The following is a 17,703-nucleotide window of genomic DNA, read 5'->3' on the forward strand; positions in this document are numbered from 1 at the left end:
ATCTGCAATTTTGACAGTACTAATTAGTGATTCCCATTCCCATGCAACTGTGTCATCTCATTTCTAGTTATCTCTATTTGATTACAAACATAATAATTCCAGTAAAACAAGGTCTTGTGCAACACGATTTTTCAGTAGGAACCAGTCTTTGTTCCTTCATCAGATTATTTTTGCGTATAGTAGTGCTACAACCGTTCGAAGCAGACTACATCGCTGAAGGAAAGAAGAACACTTGTACAAACCACATTAACACTGATCACGGTATTAAGAAACCTGACACTAACCAACCACATTAACACTGATCACGGTATCAACCACTTTAATTGACCTTCCTGCAGTTAACCCTGACCTGGCCACCGGAGCCGGTGACGACGCCGATGCCGCCCATCTTCACCATGGCGCCACGGAAGTCGTCGAAGAAGCCGGCCATGTCGGTGGCGTAGGCGGTGGTCTGCGCGTCGGCGGAGCCGCCGCTGAACAGCTGCTGGTCCGAGTGCAGAAGGCCCTTGTTCCTCAGCAGGTTCCTGTAGTAGAAGTTGTCGAACACGTAGGAGGTGGCCGGGTCGAGCGGCGCCGTGTTGTCGTCGCCGCCGGTGGGGTTGGGGCAACTCGGCTTCAGCGAGGTGGCGAGGGTGGCGTCGAGGTTGGTCTCGTTGTAGAGGCGGCCGCGAAAGTTGGTGCACCTGGCTTGCCCGATGGTGTGCGCGCCCGACAGCGCGATCATGTCGCTCGCCGTCAGGCCCTTGTCGGAGAAGGACTTGATCAGGTCGGCGAGGTCGGACGTCGGCGGCGGGAGGTCGTTGTTCGCCGCGTCCAGGCTCGCCGTCGTCCCGTCTCGCCGGCCCAGCTCGACGTCCCACGTCGGCCCGCCCAGCTGCACACAGTTCGTTCGTTCCCGATCAATTCATCAAAAATACAGGGATCGGAGTGGTGATCCGCCGGTCTGGTGCTTACGGCGACGACGGAGTCGCGGGCGGCGACGGCGAGGATGTCGGCGCAGGAGACGACCTGCTCGCAGGCGTCCTCGAGCTGCGACTTGATGTCGTCGACGACCTCGAAGCCGCGGAGGGAGTTCTTGTTCGGCTTCGCGTTCTTCTCGCCGGTGATGGCCGCCGTGTCGTCGAGCAGCACTGACCCGTCACACCCCTGCACGCGCGCGCCGTTTTTGAGGTCAATGGTTAGTCCTTCGAATTTGAAAAGGTTAACTTTTAAGTAGACTTTTCGCGCGCTTTCTGCATGCACACCACTTGCTTAACTGACCCGTCAGCATCCACTCTGAACTTCTGAATTATATCTATTATGATTTATGAACACGGGAAAAATCTGAATATAAAATGTTTGGCGACTAGTAACTAAGTAAGTAAACTGTAGCGACTAGCGAATTTCGAAATTGAAACATCTACTTCAAAGGTCGGACTAGAAAACGAGAAGGAAAACTGAACTTAAAAGGGTGAGTTGTGTGAGACTTGCATTGACAAAGCAGTCGTGGAAATGGAGGCGCAGCAGCGAAGCTCCCATGCGGGACTCCTTGGAAACGGCGTCTCTGACGGCAGATTCGATGATGTCGAGCGCGTCGGGGCATGTCTCGTCGTAGAAATCAGTGGAGAGCTGCGCCGAAACAACAGCAGAGAAGAGCAACGCAGCCATGGCAGAGCAGACGAAGATTTGCCTGGAATAAGCCATTGCTTAACCGCAAGCTAAGCACACAATTAAGTATCCAGATACTCTCTCTCTGTAGGCTGTAGCTTCAGTGTCTTTGTTACACTGAACTCTGCAATGCAAGGAGAGCTACATGAGCCGCGGGATTTATAGGCTAGTGCTGATGAGGTTACTGCATGCTTCTCCAATCTGTCAGTTTCTGTCAAGCTACCGATTGGATATTGTCGAGTGCGTCGGCTTTCCTTGTCTTCCATTGTTTTTAACTCAGTGGACTACAACCAGAAAGCACGGAATGAGAAGTGTGATGAAAGCTTAGTTTACATGCAGAATGCTGCTACGATCTGCAACATACTTGCACTTTTTACCTGGCGTGACTATCATACACAAAAATATAAAACTTTACACTGTTATGTAGCTTAGTTCCACATGTCTAGCAGACTAGCACTAAGGAAGTTCAGTACATGCCAAATTCACTTTGTATAATTCTGTATAACAAGAAAAAACAACTAAACATAACTAAATAAGTTTTATAGCCATGGCAGAGCAGACGAAGATATGCCTTGAATTTGAGAAGTTCACAATTGTACTACTGACCTACTATGCGGAACAACAGGTTTGAAAAGGCTGTATTGGTCATACGTACGTACATGATTATTCATGGTGATAATTGAGACAATCATGCTGCTGCTACTCCCTTGTTGCCTGGTATCTAGTAGATCAGAATCAAGCAAGATCCAGCCACTTGCATAGTTGCATTTCTCTAGTCCAACTTTGGTCGTGGTTTCAAAAGGTGCAACCCACATATGCGGGTCCAGGTTTGCAAAATGGGGTTTAACGTGCGACTTTGCGACTTCAGAAACCAATAAGGCGATAATTTACAAAATTATGAGACCTAAATCTCCATCTGCTAGTCCTTAACTCAGGTGTGAACAGCAGTGCCGTTCGTCGTAGCGAGTCTGACCGATGTCAACAAATTAGGCATGCTGCATGTTTGCTTGGAGTGTGGAGTAAATACTCCAATTAAACATGAGCTATAAGCAAAGCAAAGCTCATAGTTGTTTCACAATACTCTATGCATGGCTTCGGATCTCCCAAACTTTGTGTCTGTCTGTAATTCCAATGCCATTTTTTTGCCTTCACTTATTCCATCTGAAATTTTTTTTGAACATTATTTTGGAAACTGAAACCTGTTTCACTTAAATGTTTACTGAACTCTGATACAATGGTACTGATAGGTGATAGTAGTAGCAGCCTAACTAGAGGAGAACCCATGAAGGAGATGCAGATAACCACTAAACCAGACACTTTCATCTGAAATTGAAACCATTTCTGCGTCACTGTATCCTTTTTTAATCCACATTTAAGTACTAGGCAGAGGAGCACTATCGTCCATGGAATCAAATCTGGTTAAACTGAAATTCAGTTAAATATTGGATTAGGCGGTTGCAAAGTCTTGATGGAAAACTATTCTGGCACTGATCACGGCGCTTCAGTCTGTAATGGCACATGCACTTGCCGAACTTTGGCCTGGAGTTCCAAGACTAGTAAACAGCACGAGGCCGGTCAGCTCCACTGCTGCAATCGACGTGCATGCTTCCATGGCGCATGATCACGACAGCGTCCGGTGTTTATGCTAGTCTATAGGCAGTGGCGACTGATTGATTCTGATGAGAGAACTTTAATGTTCTTCTACTACGTGCAAGTTGTAAAAAGAGCAGGCAGTGGCCAAATCACTTGGAGGCTGGAGTGCTGGACCCCTTTAATTCTCATGCACAATTCTGACTGCTTTTGCACTGAAACAGTGAAACTGTTTGATTAGTTTGGGGACTCTGTTCGGCTAGCGAGTAGCGATGGTAAACTTGATCCGGATAAGAGTTTGTACCTACTACTACTACTAGTTTTGTGAAGCACTGAACTAGTTGCATCTGATTGAGAGCTTACATGTCAAACGGAGTACCAAAGGTAGTTTTGTGAAGCACTGAACTAGTTGCATCTGATTGAGAGCTTACATGTCAAACGGAGTACCAAAGGGCGGTAAAACTGCCACTGTTTTAACAGCCAAGTTGGAGCTGAAATTCACTGAATCAGAACGAGAGTCGCCGTTGAGGTAAATGAGTTACTGATGAAGAAAACAAGATGACTTTTATTACCACTGCAGAATTACAGATACCTTTTACCGTCGCTTGGATGATTGTGGAAAACGTGGATAGAGCACTGAAAGATGAGCTAAATGGGTTGGTGAGCTCGCTCTACTCTACAGTGGCCAACGCTACATTTCTACGCACTTATTATTTGATCTCTCACAACAAAGAGGCCTATCTGGTGAGTCGATTTTAATATGTCCTCTTGTTGCTTGTATATCACTTAAATAGTTATGAAAATATTTTAAAAAATTGTGAAGATGTATTAATATGTGATTTAAATTCAACTTTCACATCTTACAACGAAAAAAACAAATTCGACTCTGAATATACGTTAACTACATGTAGTTTAATTTGTTTTTTCGTTGTGAGATGTAAAATTTGAATTTGAACTTATATGTTTGTGAAGTGATATATCAAATGTTAATATTTTTCTATTTTTTTCAAATTTTTTTCTTAAGTATTCAAGTGACATGTAAATAACAAGGGACGCCCCCTCGAAGCAACAAAAGAGTCACTCAAAAACAGTCACTCAGCCACTCTGCCACTACTGGCGACGCATGCAGGAACCGGCCGACCAAAAGTGCCTCGCGCTCCAAAATGCGTGACGTTATTTGACTTTTTCACATATATTTTATTAAAAAAATATATGTGTAAAATATATGTGATCTATTTTGTTATGGCTTGTTTTATCAGCTAAAAAACTTATATTTATACTGAATTTTTGAATTAGATGAATGATCATATATTATAAAAATTAACAATATAATATATTTTGGATTGATAGAGCAGTAGACTAGTACAGTAGCATGTGTGCATCACAGATGGAGTGTACTAGGACTGCAAAACGTAGTGGCGGTAACATCTGCACGACTGCACGTTGGTCGTTGTTCAAAAGATGTTCCGCGAGCGATGGTTTGATCCCATCAATCCCATTAGTTTCAAAGGTTTATATGTGCAGCTTAAAAATAAAATATTTCAAGGAACTGTTTCTTGGCCACACATAAATATGGCATTGTTTTCAGTATTTTAAAAGCATTAAATAGAAATGCACGTAACTTTCACCGTGAAATGGATTTGTCGATGGTTTATACCCGATCACAGTATTTAGAGACGTAGGGTACGAGTGATATATATTCAAGTATAGGTAATAAAGATAGCAGTTTATATAGGTTCAAACTCTTAATGTAGATAATAGCCTTACTTGTGTTGTGTTTATATGTATTGATCTGGTGTATCTCACACCGAGTAGAAAAGAGGTGCAAGTTAGCTAGTCTAGCGTACCAAACTAATCTTGACAGACCAAGCGGCAAATTGTAGTCAGCGGCTAGCAGAAGGGTTTCCTCCCGATGTAGCCAGGTGTAAGTCTTATTGATCCGATGCCCCTCCCCTTGTCTATATCATCCTCAGGAATATCTTTCTATATAAGGATATAAATGCGATATTCTAGGTGATAGCAAGTGCAGGCAAACGGGGTATGCCATACTAACACTGATAGTTTAAAAATAATAAAAGTAACATAATTCCCTTTTTTATGTTTTAATAATATAATATATTTTAAGTGGCTAAAAAATATAGTTCTCCTAATTTCTTGTGATATTTGGTAAAACTTGACGTGATATTCTATTTTGGAACATCTACAAGGGCAAATGACATCGCCAACCTCTCGTCGGCGCGTACGCACCGATTGAACGGCGACTACATCAGCGTCTGCGCCGGCGCGCGCTGCGTCGTCCGCTCCGCACTGCCGTGGACCGCTCCGGCTTCGGCTGCTGCCAGACGCCGCAGAAGCAACAAATGTACCAAGCCCACAAAGCCACAAAGGCCTGAGAAGTACGAGGCTCGGCCTAACCCTTCATGTACCAAGCTAGAGAGTACTTTAATTTCCGGCCCCAAACACAAAAGGCGAGCCTACTTTGTACCAAGCCCAAGACGCCAGCACCATATAAAGGCAATCTTTCTTGCCTTCTGTTAAAAAAAAAAATTTTAAAAGAATGACGCCAACACCAAGCCCAAAGCGATTTCTTATTTACTTTATTGACCTTTTAGCCAAAGCGATTTTGTGTCTTGCTTGCAAGTTATACATGGAATATATGTGGTGGAAATTACATAGTTAAAACCTGAAAACTATCGTTGGATTAAAAAAAAACGTATCAGATTTGTCTACGTTATCATGAGTAAAACTTTTACTCACAAATTTACTTGTGAGAGAAAATTTTTTACTCAGGGTGACGTGGACGAATATCTGACGTTTATTTTTCGATAAATTTTCATGTTTTCACTATATTTGTGGTTTGCACTATATATTTTTCCAGTTATACATGTTGTCTTTTTCTTTCTTCAACCAATCTTATGTGATATTTTTAGGGACAACACATGAGCCCTTATAATACTTGCTCTAAGGCAATCTTCTTGCCTTGTGTTAAAAAATAAATTTTTTAAAAAATGACGCCAACACCAAGCCCAAAGCGATTTCTTTTGATTTTCTTGACCTTTTAGTCCAAAGTGATTTATGTCTTGCTTGCAAGTTATACGTGCCGTCTTTGTCTATCTTCAACCAGGGAATCGAATTTCTGAAATTAGCGGCCGATCAAATTTCGGCACATCATCGCCGGCGACTTGACTTCGAACCGAAACCTTACTTATTTACTACAGCAAGTCAGCGCTAAGTGGGACTATTTTGGAATATCATACGCTGCTCAAATAAGCTACCATATCCCGAAAACAAAAAAAAGCTAGCATATCCTGATCAGCACAGCAGCACCACTACCAGCACGTCGTGTAATGGTCGTGTCGTCTGTCCATTCCAGGGGAAATGGAAGGCATCCAGATCATTTGCTAATCTAAACCGTGAAGCCAACTAATTAATATTAATGAATTCCCCAGATACCCTTTCAAGTTTATTTTTTATAACATCTCATTTGAAAAATGAATATAGGTCAACCATCTTATGATGTTACCCTCTTATCTTTATCTCACATGGGACACGCACCTGCGCCCAAAACTCTTCGAAAGATTAAACAAAACAGAACAATTTCAGACAAGTTCAGTACGAGGTTTCTCGTTCATCTGGCTGTTTAATGATATCATGGTTATATATGAAGAGGTATTTCTCCACGCAAAGACACCAAATACCGAATCGAATAGCTAGCTCGATCTCTGCAAGAGCAAGATGAAGCAGCTTTCCTCCTCATGCCCTGCAAAGATTGGCACCATGGTTGTTGTTGTTGTTGGGGCTCTGCTGTTTCATCTCGTAGTGACAGCATTGGCCGCGCCGGTAGCCTTGCCTGGCTGCCCCGAGACCTGCGGCAACGTCACCGTCCCTTACCCTTTCGGCATTGGCCACGGCTGCTTCCGCGATGGCTTCGAGCTCGTCGCGACGCACCCTGCTGCACCACCGAAGCTGCGTTTCGCAAGAAACGGCGTGGAAGTGATCGACATCTCCCTGCCGTCCGGCACGGTGAGAGTCGCCACCAGGATGCTGGGCACGGGCTCCTCGTCGTCGCTGCCGCGGCAGCTCGACGGCTCGTGGCCGGCCGGCCTGCCGGCAAATGGCTCCCTGGCGGTGTCGACCAGGCACAACCGGTTCGTCGCCATGGGCTGCAACCTCCTCGCCAACCTCCTCGCCAACGACGACGACGACTACATGAGCGTCTGCGCCGCGCTGTGCGTGGTCCGATCCGCGCTGCCGAGGGACGCCGCCGCCGCCTCAAGCTGCTCCGGCTTCGGCTGCTGCCAGACGCCGGTGGCGAGGGGCCTCCCGTCCTACGGCGTCCACCTCAACGACCTGACCCAGAGGTCGGTCACCGTGGGGTCGTACGGGGCGGCGTTCATCGCCGACGGCGAGTGGTTCGCCGGCGAGCAACGCTCCCTGCAGCTCGGCTTCGTCGCTGACCCGCGGAAGCTGGCCGACTCGACGGCGGTCCCGACGGTGCTGGAGTGGTCGCTGGACATGGACCGCGATCAGGACATGTTCTGGTACGACACCAGGGTCTCTCAATGGACGCGATGTGTCAGCGTGCACAGCGCCATCGACGACGCTGTTGACGGGAACCTTTACGGCCGAGCACGGTGCAATTGCTCCAAAGGATACGAGGGAAACCCTTACCTAGCCAATGGATGCCAAGGTATGTACAGACTACAGTTCAGCGATTAATTACCCGACGATTAGTTAGTTAAATATACAATCTGAAAGTTTTTCAACCAAAAAACTGTTGTGTACTATAGTTACTCTTTTGATGGACCAGATTGTGGTCCATGTGTGGATGGGCCAGATTGTGAATAAGCTGGGACTTTGGCCCATCCAGATAAGCTTACGTGGGCTGGGCCTTTGCTTAACCAGCTGGTTTAAACTGGGAAATACGAGCTACTGGATTTTGGTCCCTTATGAAAGAAAAACTTTAATTACTTATTCCTCGCCAGGGCCCAAAAACCTCATGCATACTTCCTTCGTTTTGTTTTCCAAAAAGGAAAAAGTACACCAAGGGTCCCTCAACTTGTCATCGAGTTACAAAATCGTCCCCCAACCGAAAAAATATATGACATCCCTCAAGTTATGAACATTGTGAAAACCGTTCACTTTACATCCTTTGGTGGTTTTGATCCCGGTTTTATCCTATATGGCGGCTGAGTCAGCATGGGAACCACGTGAGCCCCACATGTCAGGATGCCACGTCATCTCTTCTTTATTCCCTTTTTCTCTTGTCTTCTTCAGCGGGTAGGCGACGCCGCGACGGGCCGAGACGGGCGCGCGGGCGAAGCAGGGGCGGCGGCCGAAGCGGAGCAGGGGGCGGGCGCCGCCGGATTTGGGCGGCGACGGGGCGCCACCAGCAGCCGCCGCCGCGCTCGCCCACCGCCACCGCGCTCGCCTGCCATAGCTGCTCTCGCCCGCCACACCTGCCTGCTTCGCCCGCCGCCGCTCTCGCCCGATCCGCCGCCTGTCACGCTCGTCAACTGCGCCGAGCGGATCTGGAGGAAGAGTGAGGGGAGAGCCAAATGTGCGCGCGCGTAGCCGGCAATGGCGTCGTCGTGTGACCCAAACTCCCCTCGCCCGGAGGAATAGCGACATCAGCCGTACGTCGCCGAGGACTGCCGCGGCGCACTGCAGCTGCTCAGCGACGACACGAACGGTCGTCCGTGCAGCGGCGCCGTCTTTCGCCCACGACGAGTCGACGACAACAACGCCGACGATTGGATTGGCTAGCTTGTACTGCATCGTCATGGCGTCCTCTTCTTCGGCGGCTGAGGCGGCGGCGAGATGGGTCCGTCAGCGAGATCAACTGCATCCATGTCCATGCGTGCAAGCTTGCTACTACTAGCTAAAACTCACAGGACTTCAATGGCGGGGCGTTGCCACCAGAGGTAGAAGTAAAAAGACGAAGACGTCGGCGTGGGTCCAGTGGGCGGCGGGCTTGTTGATGGAGGCGGCGCAGACGATCCGGTCGGCGATGCGGTGGCGCAGCGGGTGGTCGGAGTTGGACTCCACCTGCAACGGCGACCAATAGAAATCCACCGACGCGTTGTATTGACATGGCGTACAGTCCCAGCATTCTCTCGCCGCCGCAACGCGCCTTCCTGAATAGGAAGTAATTATACTAAATAGGAAGTAATTGATACTTTGATCAATGCAAAAAGCAGCAAATGACGGAGCATGAGAGATGATGTAACTAAGTAGTAGCGTTGGTGACTGGATATCCGATGCCATGGCGAGTGGTGGGGAAGACGACGAAGAGAAGGCTGAACATGACGCCGACGCCCAGTGGCACGATGCCCAGCACCGATTGGATGGCGATGGTGGCCGGCGATGGTGGTGGCGACACGTGGCCGAAGGGGGTGGCGCGGCGTCGAGCGGCGGTGGCGAAACGGTGGGCGACGGCAGCAAGAATGGTGGGCGGCGGTAGCTATACAACGGCCGGCGGCGGCAGCGGAAATGCAGCAGCTGCTGCCCGCGCCCAGCTCCGCCCCGCCGGCCGAGCCCCGTTCCGCCCCCGACGGCCGCGCCAAGCTCCTCCCCCGGTGGCGGCGGCGTGGGAGGGCGGGCGCGGGAGGCCGTGCCGCGCCGCCGCCGCCTCGTCGCCCGTCGCCGGTCTCCCGCCTCCCCCACCGGTCTGCTGCCCTGCGCCCCTGCCCACTGCCGAGCCGAACTGTGGAGGAAAGGGAGAGAGGAAGATGGTGCTGACACGTGGGGCCCACGTGGGTTCCACGCTGACTCAGCTGCCATGTCGGACAAAACCAGGGTCAAAACCACCGAAGGATCTAGTTTGCACTGGTTTTGTAAGTTGGGGGATGTGTTGTATCCGGTTTTGTGGTTGGAGGACGATTTTGTAATTCGATGACAAGTTGAGGGACCTTGGGTGTACTTTTTCCTTCCAAAAACTACCAATTATGACTTTCAAAACTTTGACCCACCATCACTTTCTAAATGGTTATTAGACTAGAGTGAAGAAAAGTTAGAGTATTATCGATCGCTCATATTTCCTAATAAGTCAAAATGGTTTTTTATGGAATATAAATTAATTTATAAGTACAACTTTATATATCTGTTTAGTGATTTAAAAGCCAATATAAAAAAAATTACGTTGAAAATATCTTAAATTTAACTTTAAAATTAGATTTAAAAATATAAATTTTAGCTTTTGCTTTAAGTCAATCAATGGGGCTATTAGTCTTTGTATTATTCTTTCCCGGCAATCGCGACAGTGAGCCTTTCAGCTGAGCTGGTGAGCGGAGACGAGTCGACGGCGAGAGTACCGTGCGCGAATGCCTGATTTGACCAACAGCCCTTACGGCATGAATGCCTGATTTGACCACAGTTCACGCATGATCGACGTGTCGTGCATTTATTTCCCCCTCCATTATGTTCCATTATGTTTGGATCAAAGACTAAACAGTGAGATTCAGTTTTGAGAAATATTTTTAAAGGTTTATTAATAGAATTAAAAAAATAAAAAAAATCACTTATGTGGGCAGTGGCTTCGATCCTCTCCTCCTTGCCACGTGGGTGCGGCTCTGATGAAGTTCCGTTACTCAAGATCTGCTTCCCGCACCTATGCCGAGCACCCTAGTGCACCGTCTCCATCGAGCTCCACCTCCATGAGCGCCTCGATCTCGGGGAGGAGTAGGGGGGCCATTCCTCCATGCCGGTGGTGAGCGGCCGCTCATTGGCACACGCCATGCGAGTTCACCGAGGCAATGCGCCTACCAGGTGCGCCCGTGCGAGAGAGTAAGAAGAGAAGAGAAGAAAGTTAGCCCTGAGTCCCTGATATGTGGCATCCTACGGTACCAAAACTAGCCTATAAACCGCTCAGAAATGTAATTTACCAAGTATCGATAGTTGGACGGTGTTAAATGCTTGGTTCGGGAGTTTGAGGATGAATTTGAAACAAAATGAAGAGTTAAGGGGTGTAAAATGGACTTATCCCCGTATATGCTTCCTTCCTTTTGTTTTCCAAAAGCCAATCACTTTTAAATGGTTATTAGATTAAAGTGAAGAAAAGTTAAGGCTGTGTTCGCTGGTGCTTTTTTTTTTCGCGAACGCATAAAAAGATTGCACGTCAATATATTAGAAGAAAAAAAGTGCGCTGGTGCTCGTTCCAGCAGAAACAGTGCGTACGAAAAACGAAACAATACATTAGCGCGTGATTAATTAAGTATTAGCTATTTTTTAAAAAAATAAATCAATATAATTTTTAAGCAATTTTTGTATATAATTCTTTTGTAAAAAATACACTGTTTAACTGTTTGAGAAGCGTACGTGCGAAAAATGAGAGAGAGGGTTAGGAACCTAGAGTTCCAAACACAGCCTCTTTGTTGTTCTTTCCAGGCAATCACGGGAGCGAGCCTGTGAGGCTGTGAGCTGAGCTGATGAGCGGAGACGAGTGGACGACGAGAGTACCGTACGACGAGCGGCATGAATGCATGATTGACCACAGATTCCAAGATATTGACTGGTCGTGGCGTGCATTTATATCTAGGTTGCAAAGTTTTGTAGTGTTATATCGAATATTATATAGTGTTGTATAGGGTGTTTGGACACTAATAAAAAACTAAGGCTGTATTTAGTTCATACTGAAGTTTGGAAGTTTGGTTGAAATTGAAATGATGCAACTGAAAAGTTATGTGTGTATGAAAGTTTGGAAAAAAAAACTTTGGAACTAAACAGGGCCTAATTACAGATTCCGTCGGTAAACCGCGAGACAAATTTATTAAGCATAATTAATCCGCCATTAACAAATGTTTACTGTAGTACCACATTATCAAATCATGGAGCAATTAGGCTCAAAAGATTCGTCTCGCAAATTAGTCGCAATCTGTGCAATTATTTATTTTTTTAGCCTATATTTAATACTTCATATAGGTGTTTAAACGTTCGATGTGATATGGTGTAAAAATTTTTGTATAGGAACTAAACATGGCCTTATTCCCAATATTATTAAATATAAGCATCTTTAGTTTGTTTAGCAAAGCTTAAAATTTAAAGGTTAATTGGCTAAATTTTAGTAGATTCTAAATTGTTTCAATTCCCTTTCTAAGCTTTTTTTTACAATTGTTTCAATTCTAAATTGTTTAGAATAAAAGAATTTTATATGTTGGAATCAGTGACCAAAAATTTTATATTATATATAAAATGCTTGTATTTGAAAACGGATGGAGTACGTCAATTGTACCTGTCTGTGCGCTGCGCGTTCGTGTCCATCTATTCTCACCGTCTCAAATTTAAAAGATTTTGGATAGATGAGATATTTTTCTAGTTTATGACGTGGTACTAGAAAATATCTCATCCGTCTAAAATCTCTTATATTTTAGAACGGAGGGAGTATATACTTTTGTCAATGGTACATCATCAGTCGCATCGATTCAGGCCTTGTTTAGTTTCTAAATTTTTTTTCCCAAAAACATCACATTGAATCTTTAGATACATGCTGGACCGTTAAATATAGATAAAATAAAAAACTAATTGCACAGTTTGCATGAAAATCACGAGAGGAATCTTTTGAGTCTAATTATTCTATGATTAGTCATAAGTGCTACAATAACCCACATGTGCTAAGGCCATTCCCAACCCAAGATATTAAATATAGTTTTCATAAACTCCACATCATCAAGAAACCAGTACTAGACGCTACTCTTCCAATGCAAACACTACTTTGCTATATACTTAAATTTAATGCTACCTATCTCACATGTTGTCTTGAATGTTGTGTAGAAACCATGTTTCATGTAAGATTTGGTTTCCTTCTCTTTTCTCATTTATTCACTTGCCACATTATTTTGCATCCTAGGTGATAGCTTATTTAATGCTATGAACACTATCCTAGTCATTGAGTTGGCAATGGCGTAATGACGGATTATTTTTTTTAGATAATGAAATATAATATTCCGGCCTTTGCTCAAAAAGAACTACAGTCAATTATTACAAAGATCCACTCCAGAAGAGAGTATAGTTCAAGACAAGTTGAACACACCAAACAAGAGAATAAAGGACCCAAACTGAGAAAAGCAAACAAAATGTGGAGCTAGAAGGCCTCGTCAAAGCCTAGGACTGAAGTTCGAAGCTAATGCATAGACCAATGACAATATCCTTGCACGAAGAGGTTTCTCCAAAGCGGTGCCCCCAAGGAGGATGAGATGTGGATCGCCGCCACCGCTCGTTCGGAATCGAAGCAAGGTTTTCACCCGGAAAATATGGTAGGGAAAAGAAAGGGGTATGCTAAAACAACGCCTCCAAGGAGGGGAACGCGGCGTCATCGTTGTCAGTCGGCCAAATGGCTCGGCAAGGCTTTCGCCCGCGATTCTCTGTCCAAACCCACACCACCAATCCGCATGACGGATTAATTAGGCTTAATAAATTCGTCTCGTGATTTTCAGGTGAGTTATGAAATTAGTTTTTTCATTCGTGTTCGAAAACCCTTTCCGATATCCGGTCAAATTAAATGTTTGATGTGGCATCTAAATTTTTTTTCGCGAACTAAAAAAAAGGCCCTAGTCACTAGTGTGGGAGGCGTTGACTGGACTTCGAAGCATATGAGATCAGGATAAAAACCTTTGCTATATATATTCCTCATCAGCTGCTGTAACGGACTGAATAGAGGAGGCTGCTCTACTAGCCTAGTAGTACTGTAGTATAGAGATAACTTGCATGCCGTCTTTAGCGACGATTGGAGCAGTCGTGTTTCAGCTTCTGGTGACGACGACGACACTGTCAGCAGCAGCCCCGACCCCGATAGCCCTGCCTGGTTGCCCGGAAAGCTGCGGCGGCATACAAGTGCCGTACCCTTTCGGCATCGGCGACGGGTGCTCCTACCATGGCTTCAACCTCACATGCGACGACGAGGCGCACCACCACCAGACGCCGCCCAAGCTGTTCATGGCCACAGACAACGGCACCGTCGTCCAAGTGCTCAACATCTCCTTGCCGGACGGCACGGTACGCGTCCGCAGCAAGCTTTCGCAGTCATCTATTGCCGGCTCCTCCTCCTCGTCGTCTAATGCCTCGTCGTCACGGTCCGACCTACCGGCCGACGGGCCGTTCACAGGGTGTCCTCCGCGTATAACTGGCTGGTTGCCTTCGGCTGCAACATCGTGGCCGACCTTACCCCGTACGGCAATATCGCCGAGGGCAGCAGCTGCACCGCCACATGTATAGATGGATGGCAAAATTTCGCAGGCCCCTCGATGCTCGCGCGCTGCCGTACGTCCGTTGGGAGGGGTGTCCACTCGTACACGATCCAGGTCACGTCTCTGATAGACCGAAATTCCATGGGTGCCTCGACATCGACGACATGGGCAGCTGCGTTCGTAGCTGAGCAGGGCTGGTTCAGCCGAATGAGAATGCCATGTTGTACAACTTCACCAATTGGCTGCCGTTCACGGTCGAGAGTGTTCCGGTGGTGCTGGAATGGTGGCTGGATTTGATCCGTGATGGAGCCATACCTGCCGTTGTCAGTTGGGCCCAATACTACCGACTTTAGATGCCTAAGCTTGCATAGTTCAAGCTATTACAACGATCTAAACTACGACCGAAGACGGTGCAACTGTTCCCAAGGATACGAAGGCAATCCTTACATCCGTGATGGATGCCGAGGTATTTTTTTCTTTCCTGCTTTATTGTGTTTGTTGCAACGAAGGCTCCAATTTTCATGTAAAAGAAAAGTTATACATATGGCCCGTTCTTTTCTCATGAAGTTAGAGATTTTATCTCGTTTTTCATTAGAGGAATTTTACGGTCCTTGAAAAAAATACCTTAAGGTACCTAAATTTTACACTAAAATTTTTGGTACCTTGATGTACTTAGCACCTAAAGGTATCAAATTTTACACTAGAAAAATATGGTACCTCTAGTAACTTCTCAAGGATGGTAAAATTAACCTTTTCATTAGCACGTTTTTTAAACTACTAAAGACGCATTTGGTGCGAAAACTTTCTATATAGAAGTTGCTTAAAAAATCAAATATATCTATTTGTTAAATTTGTAATAATTAAACTTAATTAATTATGCGCTAATAGCTTTCTCGTTTTTCGTGCCCATATTTAATCTTAATCCACATCAGATTCGAACACCACCATATATAGTATCACTTGATATAATTATATAGAACATGTAATTATATCATACTATCAGTTGATAGAAGCTACTTACCTCGTCCCAAACTATAGCAACCTAAGATGGAATGAGACTCATCCTATGATAACGAATCTGGACATGAGGCATCCAATCATGAATTGCATTCTTTAATTTTCACTCCCATATATTTGTTCCCCTTTTCAGATATCGATGAGTGCCAGCAGCCAGATGTTTATCCGTGTCATGGAACATGCATCAATATGCCTGGGACGTACCGATGCTTAGCAAAGAAAAGTGTCAAAAGCCTCCCATGTACAAATGCAATTCCTCGCAAAAAAAGAAAAGAAAAAAAGAAGAAGCAATCGATCACTTGCTCGATTCTATTAGCGGAGTTTTCGATTTTAGAACTGTATTTGTAGCCTTCCAGGTACAAATACAGTTCATTTGGATCCATTCTATACATTATAAACCCTATGTTCCTGACGTTTATTCTCTGCAGGTTTAATAACCATTATAGCAGTTAGTGCTGGTTTTGGGCTACTGTTTTCACTTCTTGGTGTTGCCAAAATCACAAATAAAATCAAACAACGCAGAGCCAAGAAGTTAGAGACGGAAGTTTTTCAAGAAGAATCATGGACTGCTTCTTCAACAATTAATATCTTCAAACAAGGATATAGCTGAAAGGACGAAGATTTTCAGTTTAGAAGAATTAGACCAGGCAACCAACAAATTTGATCAAAATCGTATTCTTGGGGGCGGTGGCCATGGCACAGTCTACAAAGGTATATTATCTGACCAACGTGTGGTGGCCATCAAAAAGTCAAAAATTGTGGTTTAAAGGGAGATTGATGATTTCATAAATGAGGTTGTCATACTTTCACAAACTAACCATAGGAATGTGGTGAAGCTATATGGTTGTTGCCTTGAGACAGAAGTTCCTTTATTAGTTTATGAGTTTACATCGAATGGAACTCTTTCATTTCATCTTCATGGCCAAAATGAGAATCCTTTGAAGTGGAAAGATAGATTGAGAATCGCACTAGAAACTGCAAGGGCTATTGCATATCTTCACTCGGCAGCTTCTATATCAGTGTTATATAGAGATATCAAATCTGCAAATATACTACTCACTGATACTATGACGGCTAAAGTATCGGACTTTGGAGCTTCAAGGTCAATTTCAATTGATGAGACAGGAATACTCACCGTCATCCAGGGCACTTATGGTTATCTAGATCCTGAATATTATTACTCTAGTCGACTGACTAAGAAAAGCGATGTTTATAGTTTCGGTGTCATCCTAGCTGAACTATTGACAAGGGTAACACCGGTTTTCTCCTCCGAAACATCAGAAAGGACAAGCCTGGCATCATACTTTGTGTTGTTCATAAGAGACAACCGCTTGTCAGATATTCTGGACTCTCAAATTGTTAATGAGGTGGGTGCTGAAGATGCTAAGGTGGTTGCTAAGCTTGCAGAAGCATGTTTAAGATTAAAAGGTGAGGAAAGGCCTACAATGAGGCAAGTGGAGACAACACTTGAAGATGTGCAAAGGTCAAAAGTCCAACTTAATCATCAGATTGCAAGAGTGAGCAATAGTAATACACTAAAAAATCAGACGTACGAGGGAAGTAAGTGCTATGAAGGAACTAGACAATATAGCTTGGAAAAGGAGTTCATTCAATCATCTGAATTTCCAAGATAATTTTGCTTTCATGGAGGAAAAAAATGTTGAGTGAATATATTACTACTACTTAGGGTGCCATACTACAACTAGATGTCATTTGGGAATTACGGCATATAACGTTTAATTGAAAATAAATGAATTCAATATTCCTACTTTTAAACATCACTGTAATGCAATAGTCTTGTGCATTACTATGGTGCTTGGTGTGCTGTCTCGTATGAGCAAACTGATTTTGAGGCACAATGTCATACCGATTCCTGGCTTTCCCACCACTCGTCGGGGGCGAGAATGGCCTGAGTGACCGGATCACACGCAAGTCTGGTAGCCTTGGATTCCAACCAAGTCCACGCGCGAGTCGAAATTTTTGCGAGAATTTACCCAGCGCCACTTCACTTGCTTCTTGATTACTCATCATCTGCTTCTAATACGTGGACAGCATTATTGTGGTCTTCTTTTCCGAGGAACTCCAATGCAACACTATAGCCATCAGGAGAGAGGCGTTCCGCGTAACAATTTACACTCTCGGACTCTGTATTCAAACTTGTCTCTATCACCATTGCTTTAAGAAATGTTGCATTCCGGAGAATATGAAGTGCAAGTTCCAGTTGATCTTTCTCACCGAAAAATCCTGTTATCTGAACCCAACTGAGATG

The 17,703-nt window shown here is 45.0% G+C and overlaps 2 protein-coding genes and 1 pseudogene across 2 annotated transcripts; 1 reads left to right on the forward strand and 2 right to left on the reverse strand.

Annotated features, from left to right (window-relative positions):
- Positions 1-8: 8 nt before the first annotated feature.
- Positions 9-1,764, reverse strand: LOC127771857 (peroxidase 4-like). The gene is made up of 3 exons (XM_052297796.1): positions 1,471-1,764; positions 955-1,146; positions 9-874 (listed from the first exon to the last, which is right to left on the reverse strand). The coding sequence occupies exons 1-3, from the start codon at positions 1,681-1,683 to the stop codon at positions 320-322; spliced, it is 960 nt and encodes a 319-aa protein (XP_052153756.1). The 5' UTR covers positions 1,684-1,764; the 3' UTR covers positions 9-319.
- A 5,208-nt stretch (positions 1,765-6,972) lies between these two features.
- LOC127770954 (putative wall-associated receptor kinase-like 16) lies at positions 6,973-17,068 on the forward strand (annotated as a pseudogene).
- Positions 8,221-9,589, reverse strand: LOC127771858 (uncharacterized). The gene is made up of 2 exons (XM_052297797.1): positions 9,468-9,589; positions 8,221-9,374 (listed from the first exon to the last, which is right to left on the reverse strand). Exon 2 carries the CDS (start codon positions 9,019-9,021, stop codon positions 8,416-8,418), a length of 606 nt encoding a protein of 201 aa, XP_052153757.1. The 5' UTR covers positions 9,022-9,374; positions 9,468-9,589; the 3' UTR covers positions 8,221-8,415.
- Positions 17,069-17,703: the final 635 nt, after the last annotated feature.

The sequence above is a fragment of the Oryza glaberrima genome, chromosome 4 (assembly GCF_000147395.1).
Source record: "Oryza glaberrima chromosome 4, OglaRS2, whole genome shotgun sequence".
NCBI classification, from domain to species: domain Eukaryota; kingdom Viridiplantae; phylum Streptophyta; class Magnoliopsida; order Poales; family Poaceae; genus Oryza; species Oryza glaberrima.

Bases quoted from the DNA above. Each gene is read 5' to 3' on its own strand.
- LOC127771857 (XM_052297796.1), bottom strand. From the start codon at position 1,683: ATGGCTTATTCCAGGCAAATCTTCGTCTGCTCTGCCATGGCTGCGTTG. The intron at 1,147-1,470 runs GCAAGTCTCACA...GCGCGCGTGCAG, and splicing joins TCCACGACTGCTTTGTCAAT to GGGTGTGACGGGTCAGTGCT. The intron at 875-954 runs GTAAGCACCAGA...AACTGTGTGCAG, and splicing joins CCCGCGACTCCGTCGTCGCC to CTGGGCGGGCCGACGTGGGA.
- LOC127771858 (XM_052297797.1), bottom strand. From the start codon at position 9,021: ATGACGATGCAGTACAAGCTAGCCAATCCAATCGTCGGCGTTGTTGTC.